The sequence below is a fragment of the Pelophylax lessonae genome (assembly GCF_965119305.1).
Source record: "Pelophylax lessonae genome assembly, chromosome: 1".
Classification (NCBI taxonomy): Eukaryota; Metazoa; Chordata; class Amphibia; order Anura; family Ranidae; genus Pelophylax; species Pelophylax lessonae.
This window is the reverse complement of record NC_138768.1, coordinates 801,079,914-801,106,715: the sequence shown is the minus strand read 5'-3', so window position 1 is coordinate 801,106,715 and position 26,802 is coordinate 801,079,914. Positions and strand designations below refer to the sequence as shown.

Below are 26,802 nucleotides of genomic sequence, written 5' to 3'. Positions count from 1 at the left end.
ATGTTGGCTACCTCCAGAGCCACCAGGGCACTTCTTTTGCCCCCTTGGTGATTGACATAGACCATGGCATTGTCTGATTGAATGTGCACTGGGCATCCCTGAAGCCAAAAGACACGCCAAAGGACCACCGCCAAAACAGAGAGGCGAGCCATCAGGTGAGCCGCATCCCAAGAGGCATCACAGATAAACTGCAGTCCCTGGACCAGCTGGTCTGCCAACTCAGCAAAGGCAGGAGGAAGCTGTTCTCCCTCCAGGTCACTGCGTAGGAGCTTGGCCCACTTGGTCAGAGTTTGCGACACTAGGGCAGTGGTAAATACCGGCCTCATTGCTGAACAAGCTAAGATGTACATAATGTTGGCCACAGCCTCCGCCTTCCGGTCAGCTGGATCCTTAAAGGCCGGGGACTCTTCCACCTGGAATCATGGCTGTCTTGTTTAATCTGGAAAATCAGAGGATACACCACCGGTGGAACAATCCACTTCTTAGGGAGGGACTCCTCATAGAGGGAACGCCTAGTAAAGTGCTTAGGAACCCAAAGGGGACGATTTGGCCATCCCTACTCTTTAGCGACATTTCTGTCAAAATAGGCAGGGAAAGGAAACACTTTGCCTCTGGATGGCTTGTAAATGCCAAAGGGTACCTGCGCCTCCTTCGCAGCTTCAGCTGTGTCCTCCATCTTCAGGGTCTCACGCACAGGTACAATCAGTGCATCTACCAGCACCTTTTCGTGCATGGTTGCAGATGTGGAGGAATCATCCTCACTATCAGAGGATTCCAGGCGCAAGGTCGCAGACCCTGCAGGGTACGTGATGCATGTCTGCAGCGGCCGAATCAGATTCAGGATCTGATGAGACCGATGAGGCAAAGGCAGGGGGGCGATTTTTACTAGCCCTCAAGCCGCCTCCACCTGTGACACAAGGGACTCAAGGACCGCCGTCAGTGCATGGATAGATAGTTGGGACCTGGAGGGCCCTGTAACACATTGCTAAGGGATAAACCTCCCACGCTGACAGCACCACTCGGTCACCAAGCACAAGGCACAGAGCGATCATCAGCAGAGAGGGAGAGGACTCCACCAGACTCACCACCCGCCAACACAGGCACCTGCAACCACCAGAAGAATCTGCACTACACTTGTGGTTCAGGAAGCTAAATGATCCAGGAGTCAGTCCCAGGGAATAAGGAGCGGCTCCCACCACTGAAAACTCTGCCCACAGGGCTTCATTGCCATGGCCGCCTCTATTTGCATTGGTAAACCACAAGTAAATGGCCACTGGACTACACGAACATGGCCGTCGTGTATAGAAACACACAGGCTACAACAAAATGGCAGCCCCGCGCGGCACCAGGAGGCATACAGAGACCCAGAATAGGTGGACCAGATCTCAGGACAGATCAAGGCAGGACGGGGGGCCCTGGCAGGAGCAGCCCCCCGGACCCCATCGCCAGTTAGCACCCTGCCCCCACCCCAGGAAAGTGGCCAGACCACCCAAACAATATACATCCCCTGCGTATGTGGGGGTGGGGCAGGATGAGGGACTTGGTACGGGGAGGGGTGCCTGCGGGAAGAAGGGGAACCCGGGGGTCCGACCGTCCCAAGGAGGGACACGTCCACCCCAAAACCCTCCAGCGGTAGAGGGGGGGACAGCTACTCACCATACCAGGAACCAGATGGGCACCGCTCCAGACAGATCCTTCTCTCCGTCGAAATGGGGGGCTGTCGGCCAGGAGGAATGCTGCGACTCAGGCCGAGGCCCAGCCGTATACGACCTTGCGGATGTTTAACTCGCAGGGCCAGCCCCGTCCAGTGGGCCTATGTCGCACGGAGCTGAGGCCTGGCCAGACTGGCTTGACCACTGGATTTAGATTATGCAGCCCATCGCCCAGTCTGACAGTTGATAGTAGATCTCACAGGAAAAGTCCAGGAGGAAAAAATTGTCTATCTAAAAAATTTTGTAAGGACCAAAGATCCCAGCAAGGAAATAGGTCCTTGCTCCTGACTAGGCAGAAAAAAACTGAGTGGCTATAGCAGAGAGAGGGAGTATACCTCCTGGGACTGCCCATGGGTGTAGCCAGAATTTTTTTCTGCTTAGTGTCTTACTCCTGTGGGGGGCAGTATAACCCAATGGTGAAGAATGGCAGGAGCTGTGTCTGCCAATGAACGAAAAAGAAATTATATTTTTCCTATTATTAGTATGTTAAATATCTTTAGACTGCGAGCCAGGCCTTCTCGTCTAACATCGGTGCCTGACCTTACAAATGCACTTCTGAAAGAATGGTCAAACATTCCATAGACACACTCCTAAACCTTGTGGACAGCCTTCCCAGAAGAGTTGAAGCTGTTATAGCTGCAAAGGGCGGGCCAACTCAATATTGAACCCTACGGACTAAGACTAGGATGCCATTAAAGTTCATGTGTGTGTAAAGGCAGGCGTCCCAATACTTTTGGTAATAAAGTGTATGTATAGGGCAGTGTTTCCCAACTCCGGTCCTCAGGGCACACTAACAGGCCAGATTTTAAGTATTACCTTGGGGAGATGCAGACTAGTATACTGCAATCACTGAGCAGCAAATGATATCACCTGTGATGTATTTCAGTTTTCTTGCAAACCTGGCCTGTTAGTGTGCCCTGAGGACCGGAGTTGAAAAACACTGGTATAGGTTATATATTTCTGTATGTGGAGTAAATATTACTGACCTGAGTGTTGTTTTAAAACCTTCTGGTTGACCACTATTAAAGTGGTTGTAAAGGCAGAAGGTTGCTTATCTTAATGCATTCTATGCATTAGGATAAAAAGCCTTCTGTGTGCAGCAGCCCCCCTCAGTCCCTCTAATACTTACCTGAGCCCCCTCTCTATCTAGCAATGTCCAGGAATACCTCAGCCACCTGGGACTCTCCCTCCTGAATGGCTGAGACACACTAGCGGCGCCCTTGGCTTCCGCTGCTGTCGATCAAACTCAGCCAATGAGGAGAGAGAGGGGGCGGGGCGGAACCTTCGCTGCGTCTCTGAATGAATACACAGAGCTGTGGCTCGGCTTGGTTTGCATTCATAGTAAGCTGCTTGCTGTGGGGAACTTAACAGTAGAGAGTGGCCAGGAGCACCAGCCAGGGACCCGAGAAGAGGAGGATCTGGGCTGCTCTGTGCAGAACCAACTGTACAGAGGAGGTAAGTATAATGTGTTATTTTTATAGAAAAAAAAAATGAGACTTTACAATCACTTTAGGCATTTACAGTCACAAAATATAACCAAGTTTTACGTACTTACATATACAAACTAATATAACCCAAGGAAGCCCTTACCTTTTTACAGACAAGTCTGAAATCACTACCTCTATCAGTCTAAAATCCCCTTCATTATGCAACAAAGCCTACCCAGAATCAATGTACACAAGTGCATTAAAGCCCAACTCTGGGCTCGGAATCCAATTCTCCCATCCCTCCCCACTAAATGACCCCTGACCCTTTAAAAAATATATATATACATATCAGTTTCCAGGTACCTTCATTCCAGGCAAGTGTTATTACAGGTCCACTTCCCCTTTGAAAGCCATGCTCCCTGCAACATCATCCCATCCCATTATAGCATAAGCAGGCAAAGACTACATAAAGGTGCCAACGTTGTCCTGAACTCAGTAGCATTGCAGCAGCATTATCACTCCATATCAGAAAGCTGCATAAGGCCGACTTCACTGGCTGGATTAACAAGTATTTGTGTTGCAGCAGCACATTTTTTTATTGGAGTTCATAGTTCTACTTTAACCACTTGCCTACTGGGCACTTATACCCCCTTCATACCCAGGCCAATTTCCAGCTTTCAGTGCTCTCACACTTTGAATGACAATTACTCAATCATGCAACACTACCCATATCAAATGTGTGTGTTTTTTTTACAAAAATAGAGCTTTCTTTTAGGGGTATTTAATCGCCATTGGGGTTTTTTTTTTTTAAAGACTGTAAATGTTGTAAAAATGCATTTTTCTTAATTTCTGTTATAACATTTTGCAAAAGTATACTGCTACATTTCTTTGGTAAAAATAACTCAAATCAGTGTTAATTATTTGGTTTGTGTGAAGGTTATAGAGTATATAGGCTATGGTGCCAATCATAGAAAATTGATCATACCTGATCACACCTTATATACTGAAGGCCTATCTCATTTCATGAGAAACTAACAAGCCAAGATTATTTTTAAAGTAGACATTGTAAGGTATTTAGTAAGAGGCATGGTGAGTTTTTTGAAGTTGTCCTTTTTTCCCACAATTCTTTGCAAAATGAAGATTTGTTTTTTTTTTCTTCACAAAATTGTCATATTATTTCTCTCACATGGCATTTGCATACTTGCAACTACACCCCAAAATATATTCTGCTACTTTTTTTCACAGTCTAGCCACATAGAGAGGCCCAACATGCAAGGAGCACCTTCAGGTGTTTTAGGGACATAAATAACACATCTAATTTCCTGACTACCTATTACATTTTTGAATGCCCTGGAGAACCAGGACAATATTCTAGGAGGCATATTAAGTCTTTTGAACATGTCATTTTTTTTTCCAAATGTTTTTGTAAAATATGGAAAGAAAATGAAAAATAATTTATTTACTAATTTTTTTCACACATTTTTACGGCTCTGACGGGCGCTGATTAGGATCCACTAATGGGCACTGATTTGGCACTGATGAGCACTGTGATGGCACTGATGAGCACTGGGATGGCACTGATGTGGCACTGATAAGCACTGGGATGGCACTGATGTGGCACTGGAATGGCACTGATGTGGCACTGATGAGCACTGGAATGGCACTGATGAGCAATGGGGTGGCACTGATGAGCACTGTGATGGCACTGATGTGCACTGTAATGGCACTGATGTGGCACAGATGAGCACTGTGAGGGACACCAAATCCAGCCCACTCTTGCTGCTGCAGGGTGTCTCTGCCCTCTACTCACATGCTGTATCAGTGTAAGGAGAGGAGAGAGCTGAACCAGACATGAGGCTGGTTTGTTGACAAAGTTATCGCTCTGTCATTGGACAGAACAATCGCGTGGTAAAGGGGTGCTGTGACTGGCCCTTTACTCTGATCCGTGATGTACTGGCTTTGATCATGCGCCTTTCTGGAGAAGCGAGAGCACAGGAGGCCGTCATATGGCTAAAGCACGGTCATGAAGTGGTTAAACACTCTTGACTGTTGATGTAGCTTGAATAGGACCTTCTTCAACAAACCCACAACATGAGGAGAAAAGAAGTAACCTGAATTTGGCATTGAACCCAGAACCATAATCTGTCTCTAGATTTAAAGTATAACTAAAACCTTTTTTTAGTTTTGAATAGAGTGGGGAGGCATAAGAACACATGTCACGTTTTTTTGCTGTCTGTGCTCCTGTTAGGGAGATTTACCCTCTCCATTTGTCCTGTTTACATTATCATTGAAAGTGAAACTAAAAGAGAATTCCAAATTTTGGGTTATCCCCCAAAAAGTAATAGAGGGGAAATCTTCCTATGGAAACACTAGTTCTGGTCACTTGGGGGTCCCCAAGAAATTCCCTTAATTTGCATTGATTTCCTCTCATTTCCTGTTTGTTTATGGGACAGGAAGTGAAGGAAAATCTCCACAATAAAACGCAGATGGCAAAAAAAAAAAAAAATCTGACTGGAGTTATACCCTCCCTTACTCTACACAAAATTTTAAAAAAGAAATTTTGCCTATAGTTCTTCTTTAAGTGAATAAGATACAACAGGTGCATCTCAAAAAATTGTTAGTTTATTTCAGTAATTCAATTCAAAAAGTGAAACTCATAGATTATATAGATTCATTACACACAGAGTGATATATTTAACGCATTTCTTTCTTTTGAATTTGATAATTATGGCTTACAGCTAGTGAAAACCCAAAATTCAGTATCCCCGAAAATTAGAATATTGTGAAAAAGTTCAATATTGTAGAATCATGGAGTCACACTCTAATCAGGTAATTAACTCAAAACACCTGTAAAGGTTTCCTGAGTCTTTAAATAGTCTCTCAGTCTGGTTCAGTAGGTTACACAATCATGGGGAAGACTGCTGACTTGACAGTTGTCCAAAAGATAGACATTGACACCCTCCACAAGAAGGGTAAGTCACGAAAGGCCATTGTTAAAGAAGCTGGCTGCTCACTGAGTGCTGTATCAAAGCATATTAAAGGAAAGTTGAGTAGAAGGAAAAAGGTCTGGTAGAAAAAGGTGCACAAGCAACAGGGATAACTGCAGCTCTAAGAGGATTGTGAAGCAAAGGCCATTCAAGAATTTGGGGGAGATTCACAAAGAGTGGACTACGGCTGGTGTCAGTGCTTCAATAGCCACCACACACAGATGTATCCAGGACATGGGCTACAACTGTCACAGTCCTTGTGTCAAGCCACTCCTGAACCAGAGAGACAATGTCAGAAGTATCTTACCTAGGCTAAGGAGAAAAAGGACTGGACAGTTGCTCAGTGGTCCAAAGTCCTCTTTTTGGATGAAAGTGAATTTTCCATTTCATTTGGAAAATCAAGGTCCCAGAGTCTGGAAGAAGAGTTGCATGAGGTCCAGTGTGAAGTTTCCACAGTCAGTGATGATTTGGGGAGCCATGTCATCTGCTGGTGTTGGTCCACTGTGTTTTATTAAGTCCAAAGTCAGCGCAGCCCTCTACCAGGAAATTCTAGAGCACTTTATGCTTCTCTCGGCTGACCAGCTTAATGGAGATGCTGATTTCATGTTCCAGCAGGACTTGGCACCTGCTCAAACTGCCACAAGTATCAATACCTGGCTTAATGATCATGGTATCACTGTGCTTGATTGGCCAGCAAACTCGTCTGACCTAAACCCCATAGAGAATCTGTAGGGTATTGTTAAGAGAAAGATGAGAGACACCAGACCAGAAATCAGCAATGGAGATGCTGATTTCATGTTCCAGCAGGACTTGGCACCTGCTCAAACTGCCACAAGTATCAATACCTGGCTTAATGATCATGGTATCACTGTGCTTGATTGGCCAGCAAATTCGTCTGACCTAAACCCCATAGAGAATCTGTAGGGTATTGTTAAGAGAAAGATGAGAGACACCAGACCCAACAATGGAGACGAGCTGAAGTCCGCTATCAAAGCAACCTGGACTTCCATAACACCTCAGCAGTGCCACAAGCTGATCACCACTTTGATGCATTAATTTATGCAAAAGGACCCCCCGACCAAGTATTGAGTGTGTACTATACTGTACATGGACAAACTTTTCAGTAAGCCAACATTTCTGTATTAAAAATCCTTTTTTTTATTGGTCTTATGTAATATTCTAATTTTATGAGATACTGAATTTTGGGTTTTCACTAGCTGTAAACCATATTCATCAAAACTAAAAGAAATTATTGAATAAACATAAAGGGGTTTGGGACTTTAAATGAAACCTGCAGGTGCAATCTGGGGGAATTTTGTAAAAATGTATATATCTATATGTATATACTGGTACGTGTATGTATAAAGTCATAGCACAATAACCATAATGTAAAAAATTAACAACATTTTATTCACAAAAATGCAGTAATAATGGTAAACATGATAAAAAATAGCTGGTATCATAAAATACATATTAATCAAACTGATAGTACAAAAAATAGCATGATTGCACATATAAAATTAATTTGACCTACATAGCTCTCAAATCACACAACGAAGAATTGCATAGTAATAAAATAAATAAATATATATATATATGATTCATAGAGGTATGATGGTAATAAACTGTATGATGGTATAGTGTAGCATCTAGAATAGCTCTACGCGTTTCGTGAATACGTTCACTCATCAGGAGCAGATGCGAAGTGTACAGATGTATAATCTACAATAGAATATAGACTCGTTGAGTTTACATGCCAGTAAGTAAGGGAAAAAAAGAGGGGGGGAAAAGAAAAAAAGGTGGACAAGACTCAAGGGAAGCGCAAAGCAAAAAAGTTTTCCTCCTCATACTTACAGAGGTGCCAGGGTATCAAAAATGAACCAAAAAAAGGAAAAAATGGAACATGAGTGGTGCATGGGAAACGTCTTTTCCGGGAGCTGTGGTAATAAGGTGCATGGAAGTTGCCCAACTCTGGCAGCAATGTGGATCATGGAGTGGTGTGGTAATCCCTTGTATAACACCGTATAAGCCATGGTGTGGGTAGTGCAAAGTGCCAAAACAGATTAAGAGCATGGGATTTGTGCAGAGATCCAACGTGGTGGGCTGTCAGTGGAGGAAGAACAACCAATGCACCCCCCAACGTCACACTAGCGTTCATAAGACAGGGGGAAGGACTGGAGGACCTCCATGCCAAACGGCAATTGGCGCCAAACAATAAGAAATTATTGAAATATATCACTCTGTGTGTAACACATCTAAATTAAATATATGAGTTTCACTTTTTGAATTGAATTACTGAAATAAACTTTTTGATGATATTCAAATTTTTTTAGATGCACCTGTTATTAGATAGATAGATAGATAGATAGATAGATAGATAGATAGATAGATAGATAGATAGATAGATAGATAGATAGATAGATAGATAGATAGATAGATAGATAGATAGATAGATAGATAGATAGATAGATAGATAGATAGATAGATAGATAGATAGATAGATAGATAGATGATAGATTACCTCTTAATTTTTCCAGTGGATCATGACATCCTTCCTCATCACTTGCAAAGAAGCGATCGCAGTCCAGAAAGTATGGCCATGCCATGTCAATAGCATCGAAGGCAGGAAGGCAATTCTTCTTTAGAGTCTCACAGACTTTCCTGCATGGTTTTACAATCTTATTCTTTTCACATCGTGGAGCCAGCACAGCACATCCCAGAAGCCTCAAGTCAGGATTGCATTCTCCTTGTAGCAAATTGTCAATGACACTTAGCAGGATGTACTCAGCACTGAACTCCGTATCTCCTCTTGATCGATGGTCTAATGAATTTGGATACATGGTTTTGCTGTAGGGTAAGTCATCACAATATCCCAGCACATTGTCGGTACACGTTCCTGGGGAAAAAAACACAGGGATTAGCTTTTGGATCTACATAGATGAGGTTTCAAAATGCAAAACCAAGATAAAAACAAACACATAAAAAGGGGATTTGAACTTTTGAAGAGAAAAAGCTGGCCATAGATGGAAAAGAATTTCGAATGAAAATTCTTAGAAAAAGTCTTAGGAAAATGTGGATGAAAATTCCCAGAACATTTGTTTGTAGTTCGACAGATTTCGCTTGCATTTAACAATTTATTTTAAAATGAATGGACTTTACCAAACAAAAGCCACAAACACTGTTAGAAACTTTCTGTCCTGCTCCTTTGAATTTTCTCTTCACTGTACTTAAAAAACAAACATCGATTTGACCCCACTAATAATTAGAAAAACAAACAAACATTCTTAGAACCTTCTTTTCCTAAGAATTTTTGTTCAGATTTCTGCCCGTCTATGGCCAGCTAAAGGTAAGCAACAGCAACATCCCTTCACCTACCAGTAGTCAAGTATTTTGGGCTACAATCGATATCTAATCCGCTGAAATACTAGACACTTATATGCCAGGTGGGCAAAAAAATATATCTCTTTAATGTGTATATATTAGTGGTTCCCAGATTAAAAGATGTAGCTGTGTCTAATTTAAAATTTGTTTCAAAAGTGTGCATTTTTTAAATTTACTATAATAGAGTGGGAAATAAGTTATTTCTGTCAGGTTTTTATTCCAGTCTTTGAACTCATTGTGCAATCTTTCCCTGGCTTTCTGTTCCTAGGAAGCCTGTACAAGAAATGGGGAGTGCGGTTGTCACCAAGACAGAACAGGATCGCACAGACAGCAATAAAAACATAGAGTAGGGGAATTAAAAAAAGCACCAATCACACTTTTCTTGCGTTATAAGCCTTTAAAATGGCCTGGACCAGATTAAACCCTTGCTGCCACTTTCGGTTGCTTTACTGACATATGTAGAAATTCTGGCAATTCCCAATAATGCCAAGGATGCATAAAGGAATGGTTTCCACTAAGTAATAAAGGAAATACCTTAGATGTGTTGACAAAAACAGAACATCTCCACAAATTTTTCTACATTGATGTTTTAGTTCCACCTTTGTGTTTAAAAATATGACAATTTACGTAATATTTACATAAAAGTTAAACTATCTCAATTTAAGTACTATCGTGAATATATTGTGAATATATATATATATATATATTATATACTATATTACTGAAAGTATTTGGACGCCTGCCTTTACACTCACATGAACTTTTATGGCATCCCAGTCTTCGTCTGTAGGGTTCAATATTGAGTAAGCCCAGACTCTGCAGCTATAACAGCTTCAACTCTTCTGGGAAGGTTGTCCACAAGGTTTAAGAAATTGTCTATGGGAATGTTTGACCATTCTTCCAGAAGGGCATTTGTGAGGTCAGGAACTGATGTTGGACGAGAATGGCCTGGCTTGCAGTCTCCACTCTAATTCATCCCAAAGGTGTTCTATCAGGTTGAGGTCAGGACTGTGTGCAGGACCGGTCAAGTTCCATCATCCCAAACTCGCTTATCCATATCTTTATGGACCTTACTTTGTGCACTGGTCCAAATCATTTGGTGCAGGGGAGATTATGGTGTGAGGTTGCTTTTCAGGGGTTGGGCTTGGACCCTTAGTTCCAGTGAAGGGAGCTCTTCAAGTACCAGCATGCCAAGACATTTTGGACAATTTCATGTTCTCAACTTTATGGGAACAGTTTGGGAATAGCCCCTTCCTGTTCCAACAGGACTGCGCACCAGTGCACAAAACAAGGGCCATAAAGACATGGATGAACAAGTTTGGGGTAGATGAACTTGACTGGCCTGCACAGACTTCAGTCTATTCAGACTACAGCGCTGCATTTCCCTTCATTCCTCTGCCTCTGTGGAGGGGGGTGTGCCTTTCCTCCAATCAGCTCACACACAGTGCAAGCCCAGACTCCCCTCCCACTGCTGGAAAAGGAAGAAAGATTTATATAATGATCTGCGCTTTCCAAAGAGTGTAGAAAAGGAAAGACAGCAGATACAGTATACAAGTAAAACGTATGTAGGGAGATTTGTTTAATCTCTGTGCATCACTTGAGGCTTTTCATTTCACTGGGGATAGGAGCTAAATAACCCCCAAACATCACAAACTATATATATATATATATATATATATATATATATATATATATATATATATATATATATATATAAAGTCTACACACCCCTGTTAAAGTGGAGTTCCACACTAATTTAATACTTACCTCCATCTTCTCGCTCCGGGTCACCTGAAAAAGAAATGGATAATGGCTTTTTTTTTTTTTTTACTTACCTCGTAGCGAAGAAAATATACTTACCTTACTTCCTTCTTCCTCCTTCCTCGGCCGCGGCCCGTCATCACTTCCTGGCTCTGCAATGATTCCTGGGAGCTGAACGTCATCGCTCCCAGGAATCATTGCGCCTGCACCGGCCCCGACGTCAGTTCCGGGTCGCGCGCGTCATCCCCTTCTAAACAGCTTCTGGGCATGCCCAGAAGCTGTGGAGGGATGACACGCGCGCACCGGAAGTGACAGCGGGGCTGGCGCAGGGCATCGTGGGACCGAAGAAGGTGGAAGAAGACGCCGAAGGGGATCTCGCTGGCTTCAAGCTGCCCACATCTGAGATGGCAGCGCTGGACAAGATGTTTTCAAGGTAAGTATTTGTCCTAACAGGTAAGTGCAACCCGGGACAGATCAGAGGCTAGCCATTGTGGAATGTACTAGCCCTGACTGTCCCGGGGGTATTTAAAAAAAAAAAAAAAAAAATCCAGGGTGGAACTCCGCTTTAAAATGTCAGGTTTCTCTAATGTAAAAAAAGAGACTAGGATAAATAATTTCAGAACTTTTCCCACCTTTAATGTGACCTATAAACTGTACAACTCAATGGAAAAATAAACTGAAATCTTTTAGGGGGGGGGGGGAGTAAAAATAAAAACTAAAAAAAAAATTAGGTTGCATAAGTGTGCACATCCTCTTATAACGGGGGATGTAGCTGTGTTCAGCATTAGGCAATCACATTCAAACTCATGTTAAATAGAAGTACATATCTGTCATCATTTTAAGTGCCTCTGATTACCCCAAATAAAGTTCAGCTGTTCTAGTAGGTCCTCCTTGACATTGTCTTCAATGGGGTACACATTATAAGAAAATCGGGCGAACAATCGTCCGATTTTTTCCGTTGTTTCAACCGATAAACGAAAATTCATTCAAAAATTCTCGTACGACCTCTGCGCCTGAACTGCGGGACTTGGTCCTCCAGGATATGAATTCCTACTGGGAATTTAATGCTCACTCCTCTACCGCGGGGTCCCGCTGGGATGCCTTTAAGGCCTCTACTCGGGGCGCCTACATCTCCCGCATCGCGGCCCATCGCTGTTCCAGCCGGGCTGCTTTGCGTGAGCTGGAAGGCTCCCTGGCTACTGCGCGTGCTCGTTACGCTGCCGACCCTACTCCGGTGCTCCGGGATGCCCTGGTTGGGGCTCATACGGCCCTTAAACTACACTTGGTTGACATGACCCGTAAACAGCAACTGTATCTTGCTGCTAGACTGCATGAACATAGTGGGAAGAATGGTAAACTTCTGGCCTTTCTCTCCAGGGCGGATTACGTGGACCGATCGATTGCCCAGATTAGAACGACTGATGGTTCGGTAGTGGCGGACCCACTGCGAATTAACCACTTAAGCCCCGGAAGATTTTACCCCCATTCCGACCAGGGGGTATTTTGCGATTCGGCACTGCGTGACTTTAACGGACAATTGCGCGGTCGTGCGACGCTGTACCTAAACGAATTTGGCGCCCTTTTTTTCCCACAAACAGAGCTTTCTTTTGGTGGTATTTGATCACCTGTGCGATTTTTTGATCACGCGCTATAAACAAAAAAAGAGCGTCAATTTTGCAAAAATAACAATATTTTTCACATTTTTTTATATGAAATTCCCCCCCAAAAAAATGTAAAAATCAAAATTTTTTAACATTTTCGGCCAATTTGTTTTATGCTACCTATGTTTGGTAAAAAAATCGCAAAAAGCGTATTTTGATTGGTTTGCGCAAAAGTTATCGCGTTTACTAACAAAGGGAAAGATTTTTGTCATTTTTGTTGTTTTTTTTTTAACGCGTAATGGCGGCGATCTGCGATTTTTTTTGCGGTACTGCGACATTGCGGCGGACAGATCGGACCCTTGACTGACATTTTTGACACTTTTGGGGTTACCGGTGACATTTGTACAGTAATCAGTGCTATATATATGCACTGTTACTGTAAAAATACACTGGTAGTGAAGGGGTTAACTTTATTTGGGAGGGAGGGGCTGTGTGTGTCCCTAGGGGCGTGCTTTCTACTGTGATTGGCTGTGGCTTCAGCTGTAAGGACACTGATCAACGGATCTACATAGTTTACACAAGCTGCCTGACATTCTCCCTCTCCCCCGCCGATCGCCGAGTGGCCGGCGGACATCGGGTCCGCTGGTCACACACGCGGGGGGGTCCGTGACCACGCGGGAGCGGGAGCGCGCCTCTGGGGGCGCGCGCTCGCTCCCTAGACCCTCACAAGCAAGCAACGTAGCCCTACGTTAGTTTGCCTGTGAGGGGCTGACCGCCGACGTAGATAGTCGTGCGGCGGTCGGCAAGTGGTTAATGAGACGTTCCGCTCCTTTTACTCTGATTTGTATTCGGAGCGGGGGGCGGTTGACGAGACAGAGCTTGTGGGGTTTTTGGACTCGTTGGTCTTTCCGGTGTTGTCCGATGCCCACAGGCTGATGTTGGACGCTCCTTTGACAACTAAGGAGATCGAGACGGCTATTGGCTCCCTGCCATCTAATAAGACACCGGGACTTGATGGCTTGCCCGCGGAATGGTACCAGGAGTACCCCGGGGATCTTGCCAGTAGATTGCGGGACCTTTATACGGTGGCCCTGGATGAGGGTGAACTCCCGGCATCTATGCGGGAGGCACTCATCGTGGTACTGCCCAAACCGGACAAGGACAGGTTAATACAGTTTAAATTTATCCATCATCTGCATTATACACCTCAGAGGTTGGTCCGTATGGGGGTGGCCCGGGAGCCGCTTGCCCTAGGTGCGGCTGTCATGCTGCGGACTTGCTCCACATGTTCTGGTCCTGTCCCCATGTTAAAGGTTACTGGACTTCTATTTTTGCCTTTTTTACTAATAAACTGCACCTGTCGGTCCCTCTTACTCCTGAGGTAGGCCTGCTGGGTGTGTTGAATGACATTGTACATCGTGTACGCCCTAGGATCCTGCTCCGCATCCTACTGTTCTATGCCAGGAAACTTGTTTTATTACATTGGAAGAGGGCTGAACCGCCTACCATACAGGAGTTCTATACTTTGGTGCGCTGTGATGTTCCGCTTTATAAGCTAATTTTTAAGAGTAGAGGGTGTCCTAAAAAGTTCACTAATGTCTGGCAGCCTTGGCTTGATGTGGAAGACTCGTATTGGGCAGATGCCTCTCTGCCCTCCAGCTTATCTGTTGACTGAATCTGAGTAGCCCCGGATGTTATGCGGTTTATACTTGTTTTATTACATGAGATGTATGTTCTATACCCCCCCTTTTTTTGGGGGGTGGGTACCTGGAGGTAGGGGAAGGTGTGTGATTGTGGTTGTGTGGGTGTGTATGGTGTGGTTAGTCTTGTTGGTGTGTTCTTTTCTCCCTCCCCCCCCCCCCCCATCTCTGTGACAACCGGTCGGGAGTGCAGCCTCGCAGTTGCTTGGTCCTCCTGGCTCTTTGTGGTACACATCCCATTTTTTCCCCTTCCCCCCCCCCCTTGACTTGGGCCGTTTGGTCCCTCTCTATTCCCCCCTTCCCCCCGCTTCTGTGATGTTAGGTCAAGATGTCTTCTGATACCTTTGTGTAATTTACATACTTGCCTTACACTTGTTTTATGGGCGATGTTGCCCTTGTGTTTTCTTTTTGTTACTGTTATGCAAAAATTTAAATAAACACCTTTTAAAAAAAAAAAAAAAAAATTCTCGTACGACAAAAGTTTTTTGGTGTTGTTTATTGTTTCTGGTCATACGCAGTCTTTCTTTTCTGATTTTTCTTGTACAAAAATCGTACAAAAACAGTACACATTAAACGAAAGTCGTTCGTTTTTTTCCGTACATTTTGGAGTTTGTCCCTTAGAGAATTTTTCTGCAAAAATTCTGAATCGGCTGTCGAAAGTTGTGTACACACTATACGAAAATCGTACGAAAATTCTTTGGATCAAAATGTTCACCCAATTTTCTTATAGTGTGTAGTAGCCTTTAGTCGTATCCTACAGGAAAAGCCATGGTCCCCAGAGAGCTTCCAAAGCATCAGAGGGATCTCATTGTTAAAGGGTATCAGTCAGGAGAAGGGTAAAAATAATTTCCAAGACATTAGATATACCATGGAACACAGTGAAGACAGTCATCATCAAGTGGAGAAAATATGGCACAGCAGTGACATTACCAAGAACTGGATGTCCCTCCAAAATTGAAAAATGTATGAAAAGATGAGAAGAAACTGGTCAGGGAGGCTGCCAATAGAACTACTGCAACAATAAGGGAGCTGCAGGAATACCTGGTTGTGTGGTACATGTGACAACAATCTCCCGTATTCTTTATATGTCTGGTCTATGGGTTAGAGTGGCAAGATGGAAGCCTTTTCTTACAAAGAAAAACATTCAAGCCCGGCTTGCAAAAACACACCTGAAGTCTCCCAAAAGCATGTTGGAAAATGTGTTATGGTCTAATGAAACCAAGGTTGAACTTTTTGGCCATAATTCAAAAAGATATGTTTGGCGCAAAAACAACACTTCATATCACAAAAAGAACACTATATCCACAGTGAAACATGGTGGTGGCAGTTTAATGTTTTGGGGCTGTTTTTTTTTCAGCTGGAACAGGGGCCTTAGTCAAGGTAGAAGGAATTATGAACAGTTCCAAATACTAGTCGAAAATGGCACAAAACCTTCAGGCTTCTGCTAGAAAGCTGAACATGAAGAGGAACTTCATCTTTCAGCATGATGACCCAAAGCATACATCCAAATCAACAAAGGAATGGCTTCACCAGAAGAAGATTAAAGTTTTGGAATGGCTAAGCCAGAACCCAGACCTGAATCTGTGGGGTGATCTGAAGAGGGATGTGCACAGGAGATGCCCTCGCAATCTGACAGATCTGGAGTGTTTTTGTAAAGAAGAGTGGGCAAATATTGCCAAGTCAAGATAGACTCATACTCAAAAAGACTGAGTGCTGTAATAAAATCAAAAGGTGCTTCAACAAAGTGTTAGTTTAAGGGTATACACACTTATGCAACCATATTATTTTAGTTTTATATTTTTACTTCCCTCCACCTAAAAGATCTCAGTTTGTTGTTCAATTGAGTTGTACAGCTAATAGGTCACATTAAAGGTGGAAAAAGTTCTGAAATGATTTATCTTTGTCTCATTTTTTTACATCACAGAAATCTGATATTTTTGTGTAGACTTTTTATATCCATTGTATATATAAATAATGCTGGCACTCGTTACTTGCACACTATGTAGTTATTTTTGTACTCATATGACTTGACACAAGAAAGCTTGCAAGAAAAGTGGGTTAATGTACACTTGACATTTTGTTTGGGCACCGCTACAGTCATCACCAAACTAAGTGAAAACAGACCTGAAATTACCACCACTCACCAATAAGCTAGTGCCCATCCACACCGCAGTGTATAAAAACACACAGGAGCTAAGATAAAACTGTACAAGCAAAATAAATCTGATCCATACACAAATATATTTAGAATTACAAATGTGACGTAACTGACTTTCTTATTGTTTTTCTTCATATACTACTATTTGGTGATTGGTTTAACCCCATGGAAACATCAATTCATTTCAGCCGGGAGCTAAAATGTGTGTAAGGGAGAGGTACATGGCTAAAAATGGGGACAGTTAACAATGGGAGGAGATGGTACTTGCTCGAGAATATTAAGATAATAATTCAGGCTGAGGTTTTTCTCCCATACAGCTAAGTGTAAAAAAACATATTTAAATGCTTCTGTTACAAAACAAAATTCAATGTAACATAAACTTACTATTGGGGGGGAAAAACATAAGAAAATTGTAATTAGAAGCCACCACAAGGAAAATAGTGGCTTAACCACCACAGGTACACATGGTACAACTTTCAGACCTGGAACGTTTAAAGAAGACGCTTCACTTCAATTGTTATTATTGTGTTGTCCTCACCAGGGGTCAAAGTACATGTAGTACTTTGTCCCATCTCCCTATGTGCTGTCTAAGGTTAGCTGTGAGATTAGAGAGGATGCCCCTTCTCCTTATACGACTGTCAGGAAATTGCATCTAGAAAGGAGGCAACTGCATTGACAATCGCTACTTTTCTTCATCTCCAAGCACTTTACAGCTTGCCTGGAACATACAAGCTCCCCTTCCCCTGCATTCCTTGTGAGTTGCTTGTCTCAAAAAGTGTCTTCTCTCAAAAAGTGTCATCTGTCAAAGTAGCTGTCTCCTTGCTAGCTGCATTGCTGGATGGCTGTGTATGGAGTAGGGGTGTCCTGTCCGACCTCACAGCCAGACAAAGACAGCACAGATGGGACATGTACTGTTTCCCCTGGGGAACAGAACACATTAATAAAAATGGAAGTGAGGCTTCTTCTTTAATGCAACATTCTTCACTTCTTCATTGATACTTTTCATGTGCTGGCCCACTGCCTATTGTAACTTCCATACTGGTCTGTGTCAGAGCTTACATAAAGTGAATGTCCTTTTCCCCTTCCCCAGGTGACAGTGTTCAGGCCTTGCTAATGGATGCTCAGGCCCGAACACTACATCCTGGGAGAAGGTCAAATGCTATAACAAATTTCCAAGTGCTCTGACAGAAGAAGAGTGCAGAAGAAGAATGTGGTGAGTGCAGTGAGCATTAGCAGGTGAGCAGAAAAGTTTTTTTTTAAAACAACCTGTCACTTTGTCCTGAATGTTCAACCTAACCCACAACTAGAAACTCTGTCAATTATTTTTTGTGTATATATTTGTGAAGGTGCGCAAAACAATATAAAACAAATCAAAGCAGCACTAGACAAAAATAAATAAAGTAAATGAAGCAACAAACAATAGTGCGCTACTGAAATGACAAGGTGAGTCAAAATAAATCTATAAGTTGAGTGCAAATAATGAGCAACACAATGTGTAAAAAACGTTGTGTGAATGGTGACTGTCTGATTAAACCAATGAAAACAATACAGTGCAAAAAAAGTCCATGCCAAATTGATGTGACGCTGGCAGACAACAGTGCTTGAAGTAATAGATATTCTTGGTGATTGGGTGGCCTCTTACCGCAACAACACTCCAATAATGACAATCAAAGTGACAATTGGTGAGATGGTGACACCCGGTGGTAGAATTTAGTTCTTACCAGACATAGGGAGATAAAAGCTTAGGACTGATGTAATAGAAAATCCACTTCAAAGATGGTGAAGAGTAGAAGAAGACTCTCATGGGGATATCACAAAACACGTCCACTTCAAAACTGCATAAGACCGGTTACTCCAGGCACAAAAACCAAGAGGATATGCCCCATAAAGAAAGAAAGGAGCTCAGCTCCATTCCCAGTAGACGACTCCTATGTGGAAACACGTTGGAGGGAGCCTAGCCTGCGCTGACATTTGACACGGACCGTTCTGCAGGCGGCCGTACAATTTTAAAAGCTTTTCTTCATCTGTAAATTCTGTTGGTGATGTAAGTGTTTGCCTTTTTTTCAATAAATTATTTTATGTGGGTAATGCACTATCAGCTCCTTTCTTTCTTTATGGGGCATAACCTCTTGATTTTTGTGCCTGGAGTCACCGGTCTTATGCAGTTTTGAAGTGGACGTGTTTTGTGATATCCCCATGAGAGTCTTCTTCTACTCTTCACCATCTTTGAAGTGGATTTTCTATTACATCAGTCCTAAGCTTTTATCTCCCTATGTCTGGTAAGAACTAAATTCTACCACCGGGTGTCACCATCTCACCAATTGTCACTTTGATTGTCATTATTGGAGTGTTGTTGCAGTAAGAGGCCACCCAATCACCAAGAATATCTATTACTTCAAGCACTGTTGTCTGCCAGCGTCACATCACTTTGGCGCAGGCTTTTTGCACTGTATTGTTTTCATTGGAAGCAGACAGTCACCATTCACACAAAGTTTTTTACACATTGTGTTGCTCATTATTTGCACTCAACTTATTGATTTATTTTGACTCACCTTGTCATTTCAGTAGCGCACTATTGTTTGTTGCTTCATTTAAATTATTTTTTGTGTTCTCATTTAGAAACAGTCACCAAACACAAGTAAAACACTCAGATGAACACCCCAAAATAATGACAATTGTTTTGGGGAGTTAATTTGAGTGCTTTCGGACTGGTATACCACTATCCCAATAATCACTTTTGAGCTGCCGAAGAACTACCCATGCACCAGACTCTGTACATAATAGTGGTTCAGTTAATGTAATCTAACACTTGCCTTCTTTTTTCAGTCCCCATTTAGGAGTTTTTCCCTTTGGTTACTGTTTTCTCTGTCACCTTTTAGGTAGAATCAGTGGAGTATTTTGGTTTTGTGCTGCCCTAGGCAAGACTAAAAATGGGCACCCCCCCCCCCCTCCTAAGTAAAATTACCCCACTCCTTCCTTTTTAACGGAAGTGACTCCCTCCAAAATTGAAGGACTACAAGTCCCAGCATGAACCCCTGAGATCTCATGAGAGGGGTGGGTGAGGGAGAGAGAGAGAGAGAGAGGGGGGGTGAGAGAGAGAGAGGGGGGGTGAGAGAGAGAGGGGGTGAGTGCGAGAGAGAGGGGGGTGAGAGAGAGGGGGGGTGAGAGAGAAAGGAGGGGGGTGACAGTGAGAGAGTGAGAGGGGGGGTGAGAGAGTCAGAGGGGGGGTGGCGGCTCTAGCAACCAGTGGCCAATAGAATCTCAGATGGAGGGGGGGGGCGGCTTTTTTGCTGCCCCCCTGCAAAGTGCTGCCCTAGGCCTGGGCCTTGTCGGCCTAGGCCAAAATACAGCACTGGGTAGAATATAAGACAAAATCTACCAAATTGAGGCATGGATGGCAAAAAAAAAAAAAAATGCAGGCTTTGATCCTTCACAAATATATCCAAAATGATCTAGCCTTTTGACTGGCATTACACATTAATGAGGCTATGCTACCTTTCAAATTTGTAGTAGCTAATATAGGCTCCTTCTAATAATATTTCCATGCAAGAGGAGAGCTTCTCTTCCTGTACAGAAAATATAACTGCCATTTCAAAAATGTCATGTTACCTTTTATACCAGAATGGCAACTCTAAAAGCAAAGCAAAAGTGTTCATTGAGCCTAGGTCAAGTGTCTGTGATAGCCTGCACCTCTGTTTTCCACACTAGTTTAGCCACCAGAATTATATAAAGTATTTAGTGCACATATTACTTCATGGATCACTTACCTTTCTCTGAAGCAGGATCCATACATCGCCCTGCAAACATTAAAATAAGAAAAGGTTAAAAATTCAATTTGAGGAATATCCATAGATTAGCATCACATGCATTGTTTTTGCTCCAACACTGTTGTGAGAACAGTTGGTGCTACCCAACAAAAAAAGCTGAAGTGTGTTCGCAGTCTACATTCTTGAAGTTGAAGTTTAGGTATGACAATTTATTCATAGTTACATTGCTTTAGCTTGGACAAGTACAAGTATGTATGTGCCATATCTGTGGTCTTCATGGAAGCTGGAAATCTTTGTAGTAACCATCTCTACTACACTGAGTGCTGCTGGCTTTCGGGTCCCATGCTGAGCATCTACTCTTCTACAATGTAAACACAGGAGGATGGCATCGCCATCATTCAGGGAACACTTTCAACTTTCTGAATGAATGCAAAGAAATTCTCTGACTGTAAAAGGTGGGAAGCCGAGGTTGTGTCATCAACAGGAAATGTAAAGTGTTCTCTGAATGGCACCTGTGCCCAGCAAGAGAACTCCTGTGTACAGTAAACAGCAAGGCAGATGTTCAGCATTGAACCCTGAAGCTAGTGATGATCACTGTAATAGTTGCCTACTACAATGATTTCCAGCTTCCACAGGTTCCCACAGGCATAGCATATAATTGCTTGCATTGGTTCAAGCTAAAGCAATGTAACTATGTAAACATTACTATACATACAATGGGGAAAATAATTATTTGATCCCCTGCAGATTTTGTAAGTTTGCCAACTTACAAAGAAATGAAAGGTCTATAATTTTTATCATAGCTGTATTATAAATGATAGAGGCAGAATATCAGCCAAAAATCCAGAAAAAACAGGATACAAATCTTATAAATAGAGTTGCAGTTCAGTGAGTAAAATAAGTATTTGATACCCTACCAACCAACAATAATTTTTGCTTCCACAGACTGGCTATAGTTTGTGCTCATGTAATACACAGATTCGTCCTGTCAATTTAGGAAGGTGCTCCTAATGACAACTCGTTATGTGTATAAAAGACACCTGTCCACAGAATCGCTTTCTTCCATTCAAACCTCCCCATCACGGGCAAGGCTAAAGAGCTGTCAAAGGATGTCAGGGACAAGATTGTAGACTTGCACAAGGCTGAAGTGGGCTGCAAGACGATCAGCAAGAAGCTTGGTGAGAAGGAGACAACTGTTGGAGCCATTATTGCCAAATGGAAGAAATACAAAATATCCATCAATTGTCCTCAGTCTTGAGCTCCATGCAAGATTTAGCCTCATGGGGTAAAGATAATCATGGTAAAAGTGAGGGATCAGCCCAGAAGTACAAGAGAGGAGCTTGTAAATGATCTCAAGGCAGTTGGGACCGCAGTCACCAAATAAACTATTGGTAACACAATATGACACCATGGATTGAAATCCTACAGCGCCCGCAAGGTCCCCCTCCATGTACAGGAGTATCTGAAGTTTGCCAATAAACATCAAAATTATTCAGAGAAGGATTGGGAGAGAGTGCTGTTGTCAGATGAGATAAAAATGTAGCTCTTGGGCATTAACTCAACTCACCGTGTTTGGAGGAAGAGAAATGCGGACCCTAAGAACACCATATCTACAGTCAATCACGGAGGTGGAAACATTAAACTTTGGGGCTGTTTCTCTGCTAAAAGTACAGGCCTACTTTGCCGCATTGAGGGGCCAATGGACGAGGCCATGTATTGTAAAATCTTGGATGGAAACCTTTTTCCATCAGCCAGAATACTGAAGATGGGTTGTGGATGGGTCTTCCAGCATGACAATGACCTAAAACATACCGCCAAGGCAACAAAGGAGTGGCTCAAGAAGCAAATTAAGGTCATGAAGTGGCCTAGCCAGTCTCCTGACCTTAATCCTATAGAACATTTAACGAGGGAGCTGAAACTTCGAGTTGCCAAGTGACAGCCAAGAAACCTCAATGATTTAGAGGAAGATCTGTAAAGAAGAGTGCACCAAAATCCCTCTGAGATGTGTGCAAACCTAGTAACCAACTACAAGAAATGTCTTACCTCTGTGCTTGCCAACAAGGGTTTCTCCACCAAGTACTAAGTCATGTTTTGTTTGGGGATCAATGACTTATTTTACTCGCTGAACTGCTACTCAATTTATAACATTTGTATCATGTGTTTTTTTTCTGGATTTTTGGTTGATATTATGTCTCCATCATTTAAAATATACCTATGATAAAAATTATAGACCCTTTATTTCTTTGTAAGTGGGCAAACTTACAAAATCTGCAGGGGATCAAATCATTATTTTCCCCACTGCAAACTTTAGATTTAAACTGTATGCCCAAAACTTTTTTTTTTATGTTTTAGATCAGAGGTGTACAATCTGAGGCGCAAGACAGCCTTGAATGAGGCCATCACAAAATCGTAAACTTACTTAAAAGTTTTTATTTTTTTGAGGGGGATTATTTTGTAAAAATGCATTTACACTTAGTAAACACATGCGGCTGAATAAACATTTGACAGTGTCTCTTTACTGGACTTTTATCTTCCCAAAGAAAAATCTCCCACTCTTCCCAATCATGCCTTATTCATGTCATCAGTTTAACTTCTTCCCATCCGCGCTACAGCCTATATACGGCTGCAGCGCGGACTCACATTTTCGGGAGGCCGTCTTTATATGGCCTCCCAGAAACAGTCTCCCCGCGCGCTCCCACGAGCGCGCATCGGGGAAAATCTGTGTCGGCCGTGTCCCTTGGACAAAGCCGATCACAGATCGTGGTGAATGGCCAATCACAGCGGCCATTCACCACATGATCGGACCGTCCAATGAGAGATGATCTCATATGTAAACATATGAGATCATCTCTCATCGCCAGCGCTCCTTCCTCACACAGAGCCTGCAGTGTGAGGAAGGAGGGAGAGCTGCACAGCACCGGGGACACAGAACAAATGTAATCAGGGCACCGATCACCAGTGCCCTGATTACTAGAGGTAAAAAAACATACACACAGTGCCCGCCATCAGTGCCCTCCATCAATGCCCACAATCAGTGCCCATAGTGCTGTCAGTCAGTGCCCATCAGTGCCTGCTCATCTAGGCACTGATGAGCACTGACTGGCAGCACTATGGGCACTGAGTGTGGGCACTGATGGTGCTGCCCATCAGTGCTCATCAGTGCCGCCCATCAGTGCTCATCAGTGCCACCCGTCAGTGTCCATCAGTGCCATCCGCCAGTGCCCATCAGTGCCGCCTATCAGTGCCCATCAGTGCCGCCAGTCAGTGCCGCCTCTCAGTGCCCAGCAGTGCCACCTCTCAGTGCCCAGCAGTGCCACCTCTCAGTGACCAGCAGTGCCGCCTATCAGTGCTCATCAGTGCCGCCTATCAGTGCTCATCAGTGCCGCCTATCAGTGCCGCCTATCAGTGCTAATCAGTGCGGCATATTAGTACCTCCTCATCAGTGCCCATAAGTGCCACCTCATCAGTGCCCATAAGTGCCACCTCATCAGTGCCCATCAGTGCAGCCTATCAGTGCCCATCAGTGCCGCCTCATCAGCGCACATCAGTGGAGAAAAATTTATTTTCAAAATTTACTTGCAGAAAATAAGAAAAACTTTTTTTTTTTTTTCAAAATGTTCTGTCTTTTTTCTTTTTTTTTGTAAAAAATAAAAACCCCAGAGATGATTACATACCACCAAAAGAAAGCTCTATTTGTGTGAAAAAAATGATAAAAATTTCATATGGGTACAGTGTAGCATGACTGTGCAATTGTCAGTCAAAGTGTGAGAGCGCTGAAAGCTAAAAATTGGTCTGGATGGGAAGGGGGTTTAAGTGCACAGTAGGCAAGTAGTTGAGGTAGCACCTATTTGTGAGTGACTGTTTTATAGAATGAAGCACATAAAGTGCAAAATTAGAACCAAAATATCTGATGAGCACCTTGAGAATTCCTTGAAAATTGCCAATACCCAATCCAATCAGATATTAATGCGTTTGTTTATCAAAAACAATGTCAAATATCACAATAGTTTTATTTTGCCTCCTTTACTTTAAAAAAAAAATATTACAAAAACAAGTGCTAATATTTAGATAGGTACATTATCTATATAAGTGATTGGTTAACTTGTGATCTGCCTGACTTTTTCTGGTCATCAGCGATCCCTATTGTTTGTGTATTTTATGTGTGGACCAAGACTATTTCTCTTCTTTCAATGTGTCCCAGTAAGGTCAAAAAGTTGGACACCCCTGTTTTAGATAAAGTAGGGAGCCATTAAAACCCCCCTAATGATTGTTTTTATTTTTTATTGTCTGTGTTTCACTTGAAAAATGTCCCATCATTTTCTACCTGACTCAACAGAAATCATATAAAATCTCTACAAATTCTGCCTTGGTTGGTAACAGAGAGCTTTTCTCCTGTGAATGATTTCCCCTTACCCCCTTGCTCGTAACAATTTTTTTTTACTGCTTATTCTTTTATCCTTTTTTGATAAAAACATGTTTTGCACACATGTTCATGTATGTGCTATGCATACATACATCTCACATTTTTTACACGTATTATTCCTTTCTTGTCAACACCTAAGTGGTAGTTTTATGTCATGTATAATAACACATAAGACACATTTTTCACAGCCATCAGGTTTGCATTGCTGGGCCCTTGGATTCCCATACCCACAGTTCCCGGGTCAGACATTTCCAGGCGACTACCATTAGGTCTTGAGCATGTGATGTCTTGCAGATTTGTAAGTAAGGGTCCCCTTTTGGTTGATACCCAATGTTTGCAATAACAGAATAAATTGTATCATGTGTTATATATTCTTAAACTATTTCTACTTTATAGACAATTGTGAGAGCATCAACCCTTGAGGAAGTGATGCTATGTCACAAAACGCTTCGGGTTACATGGATGCAAGTTCACACCTATTATGGGTTGATCTTTGAAACACTGTACGATGATCTGTTGAAATTGTATTTACCAATAAATCTTTACTTTATTGATTGTGTGTTGCCCCTCATCTAAAGTCTCATGAGCAATTCATATTTCTTTGCTCTGGTAACATCAACAACTTTTGGCTTTCACTCACTTTCTATTATAAACAAACTGAATATCTGCGCTACCAAAGTGAGCAGCTGGCATAAACCACAATGTGATACAAGGAAATGAAATATAAAATGCAGCGCTGTTGATTGATTCTGTATATAAATATGGAGCATGAGTTCAATTAAAATAATAATGCGGAACAGTCCAATCCACCAAAACACCATGGAAAGTGAAGAACTCCGTCAACTTGGTACTGGAATAGTGAGAACCTCCACCATATGCAAAATGACCGATTGGCCTCTTACCAAATGTCGGTGACCAATGTTCTCACAATGGTCGCCAAACGCTCTTGCTCAAAAGCAGGATGGTCAGCTCCAAACGGTAACAGCAGAAGCTCCCAGGTTCCAAAAATCACCTCCCAAGGACAGGATCAACCATATAGCGTCCCACTCAGATATGAAATGCAAAAGCAGGGAAAGACCATGGTGCAGTATGTTCCAATATAAGATTTATTTAAAAAATTAGGTGCACTCACCACATGTAAAAACATAAAGGACCTTCAATGGGAATTCAACAACCGCTGAAGAGCAGTACATTCAGTCCGGCTTGTGACGTCGACGCTGGTGGCTCCGCCTACATGTTTCGCAGGCAACTGCGTCATCAGGGGGGGAGTGGACAGCGTTACAGACGTCTATTAAATACTATGAAATCCGGAAATGCTAAAGATCAACAGACACACCCTCCGGCGTCATACAGGATGTAAAACTACACATGAACCGCACTAGAACACCGGAAGGAGTTCCCGGACCAGATGACTATTGGCTAATGGACCGGAAATACGTCCGCAACCCGGATTGGGTTGCGGACGTATTTCCGGTCCATTAGCCAAAAGTCATCTGGTCCGGGAACTCCTTCCGGTTCATGTGTAGTTTTACATCCTGTATGACGCCAGAGGGTGTGTCTGTTGATCTTTAGCATTTCCGGATTTCATAGTATTTAATAGACGTCTGTAACGCTGTCCACTCCCCCCCTGATGACGCAGTTGCCTGCGAAACATGTAGGCGGAGCCACCAGCGTCGACGTCACAAGCCGGACTGAATGTACTGCTCTTCAGCGGTTGTTGAATTCCCATTGAAGGTCCTTTATGTTTTTACATGTGGTGAGTGCACCTAATTTTTTAAATAAATCTTATATTGGAACATACTGCACCATGGTCTTTCCCTGCTTTTGCATTTCATATCTGAGTGGGACGCTATATGGTTGATCCTGTCCTTGGGAGGTGATTTTT

General features: G+C 42.8%; 1 protein-coding gene across 1 annotated transcript in view; it reads right to left on the bottom strand.

Moving 5' to 3' along the window:
- The window catches only part of CPZ (carboxypeptidase Z), a 158,342-nt gene that overhangs the window by 111,173 nt on the left and 20,367 nt on the right, over positions 1 to 26,802 (bottom strand). The window contains exons 2-3 of the mRNA XM_082248384.1: positions 20,495 to 20,524; positions 8,648 to 9,022 (exon numbers count right to left, since the gene is read on the bottom strand). Of these exons, the coding sequence (XP_082104510.1) occupies positions 8,648 to 9,022; positions 20,495 to 20,524 (405 nt within the window). The remainder of the gene's footprint in view (positions 1 to 8,647; positions 9,023 to 20,494; positions 20,525 to 26,802) is intronic.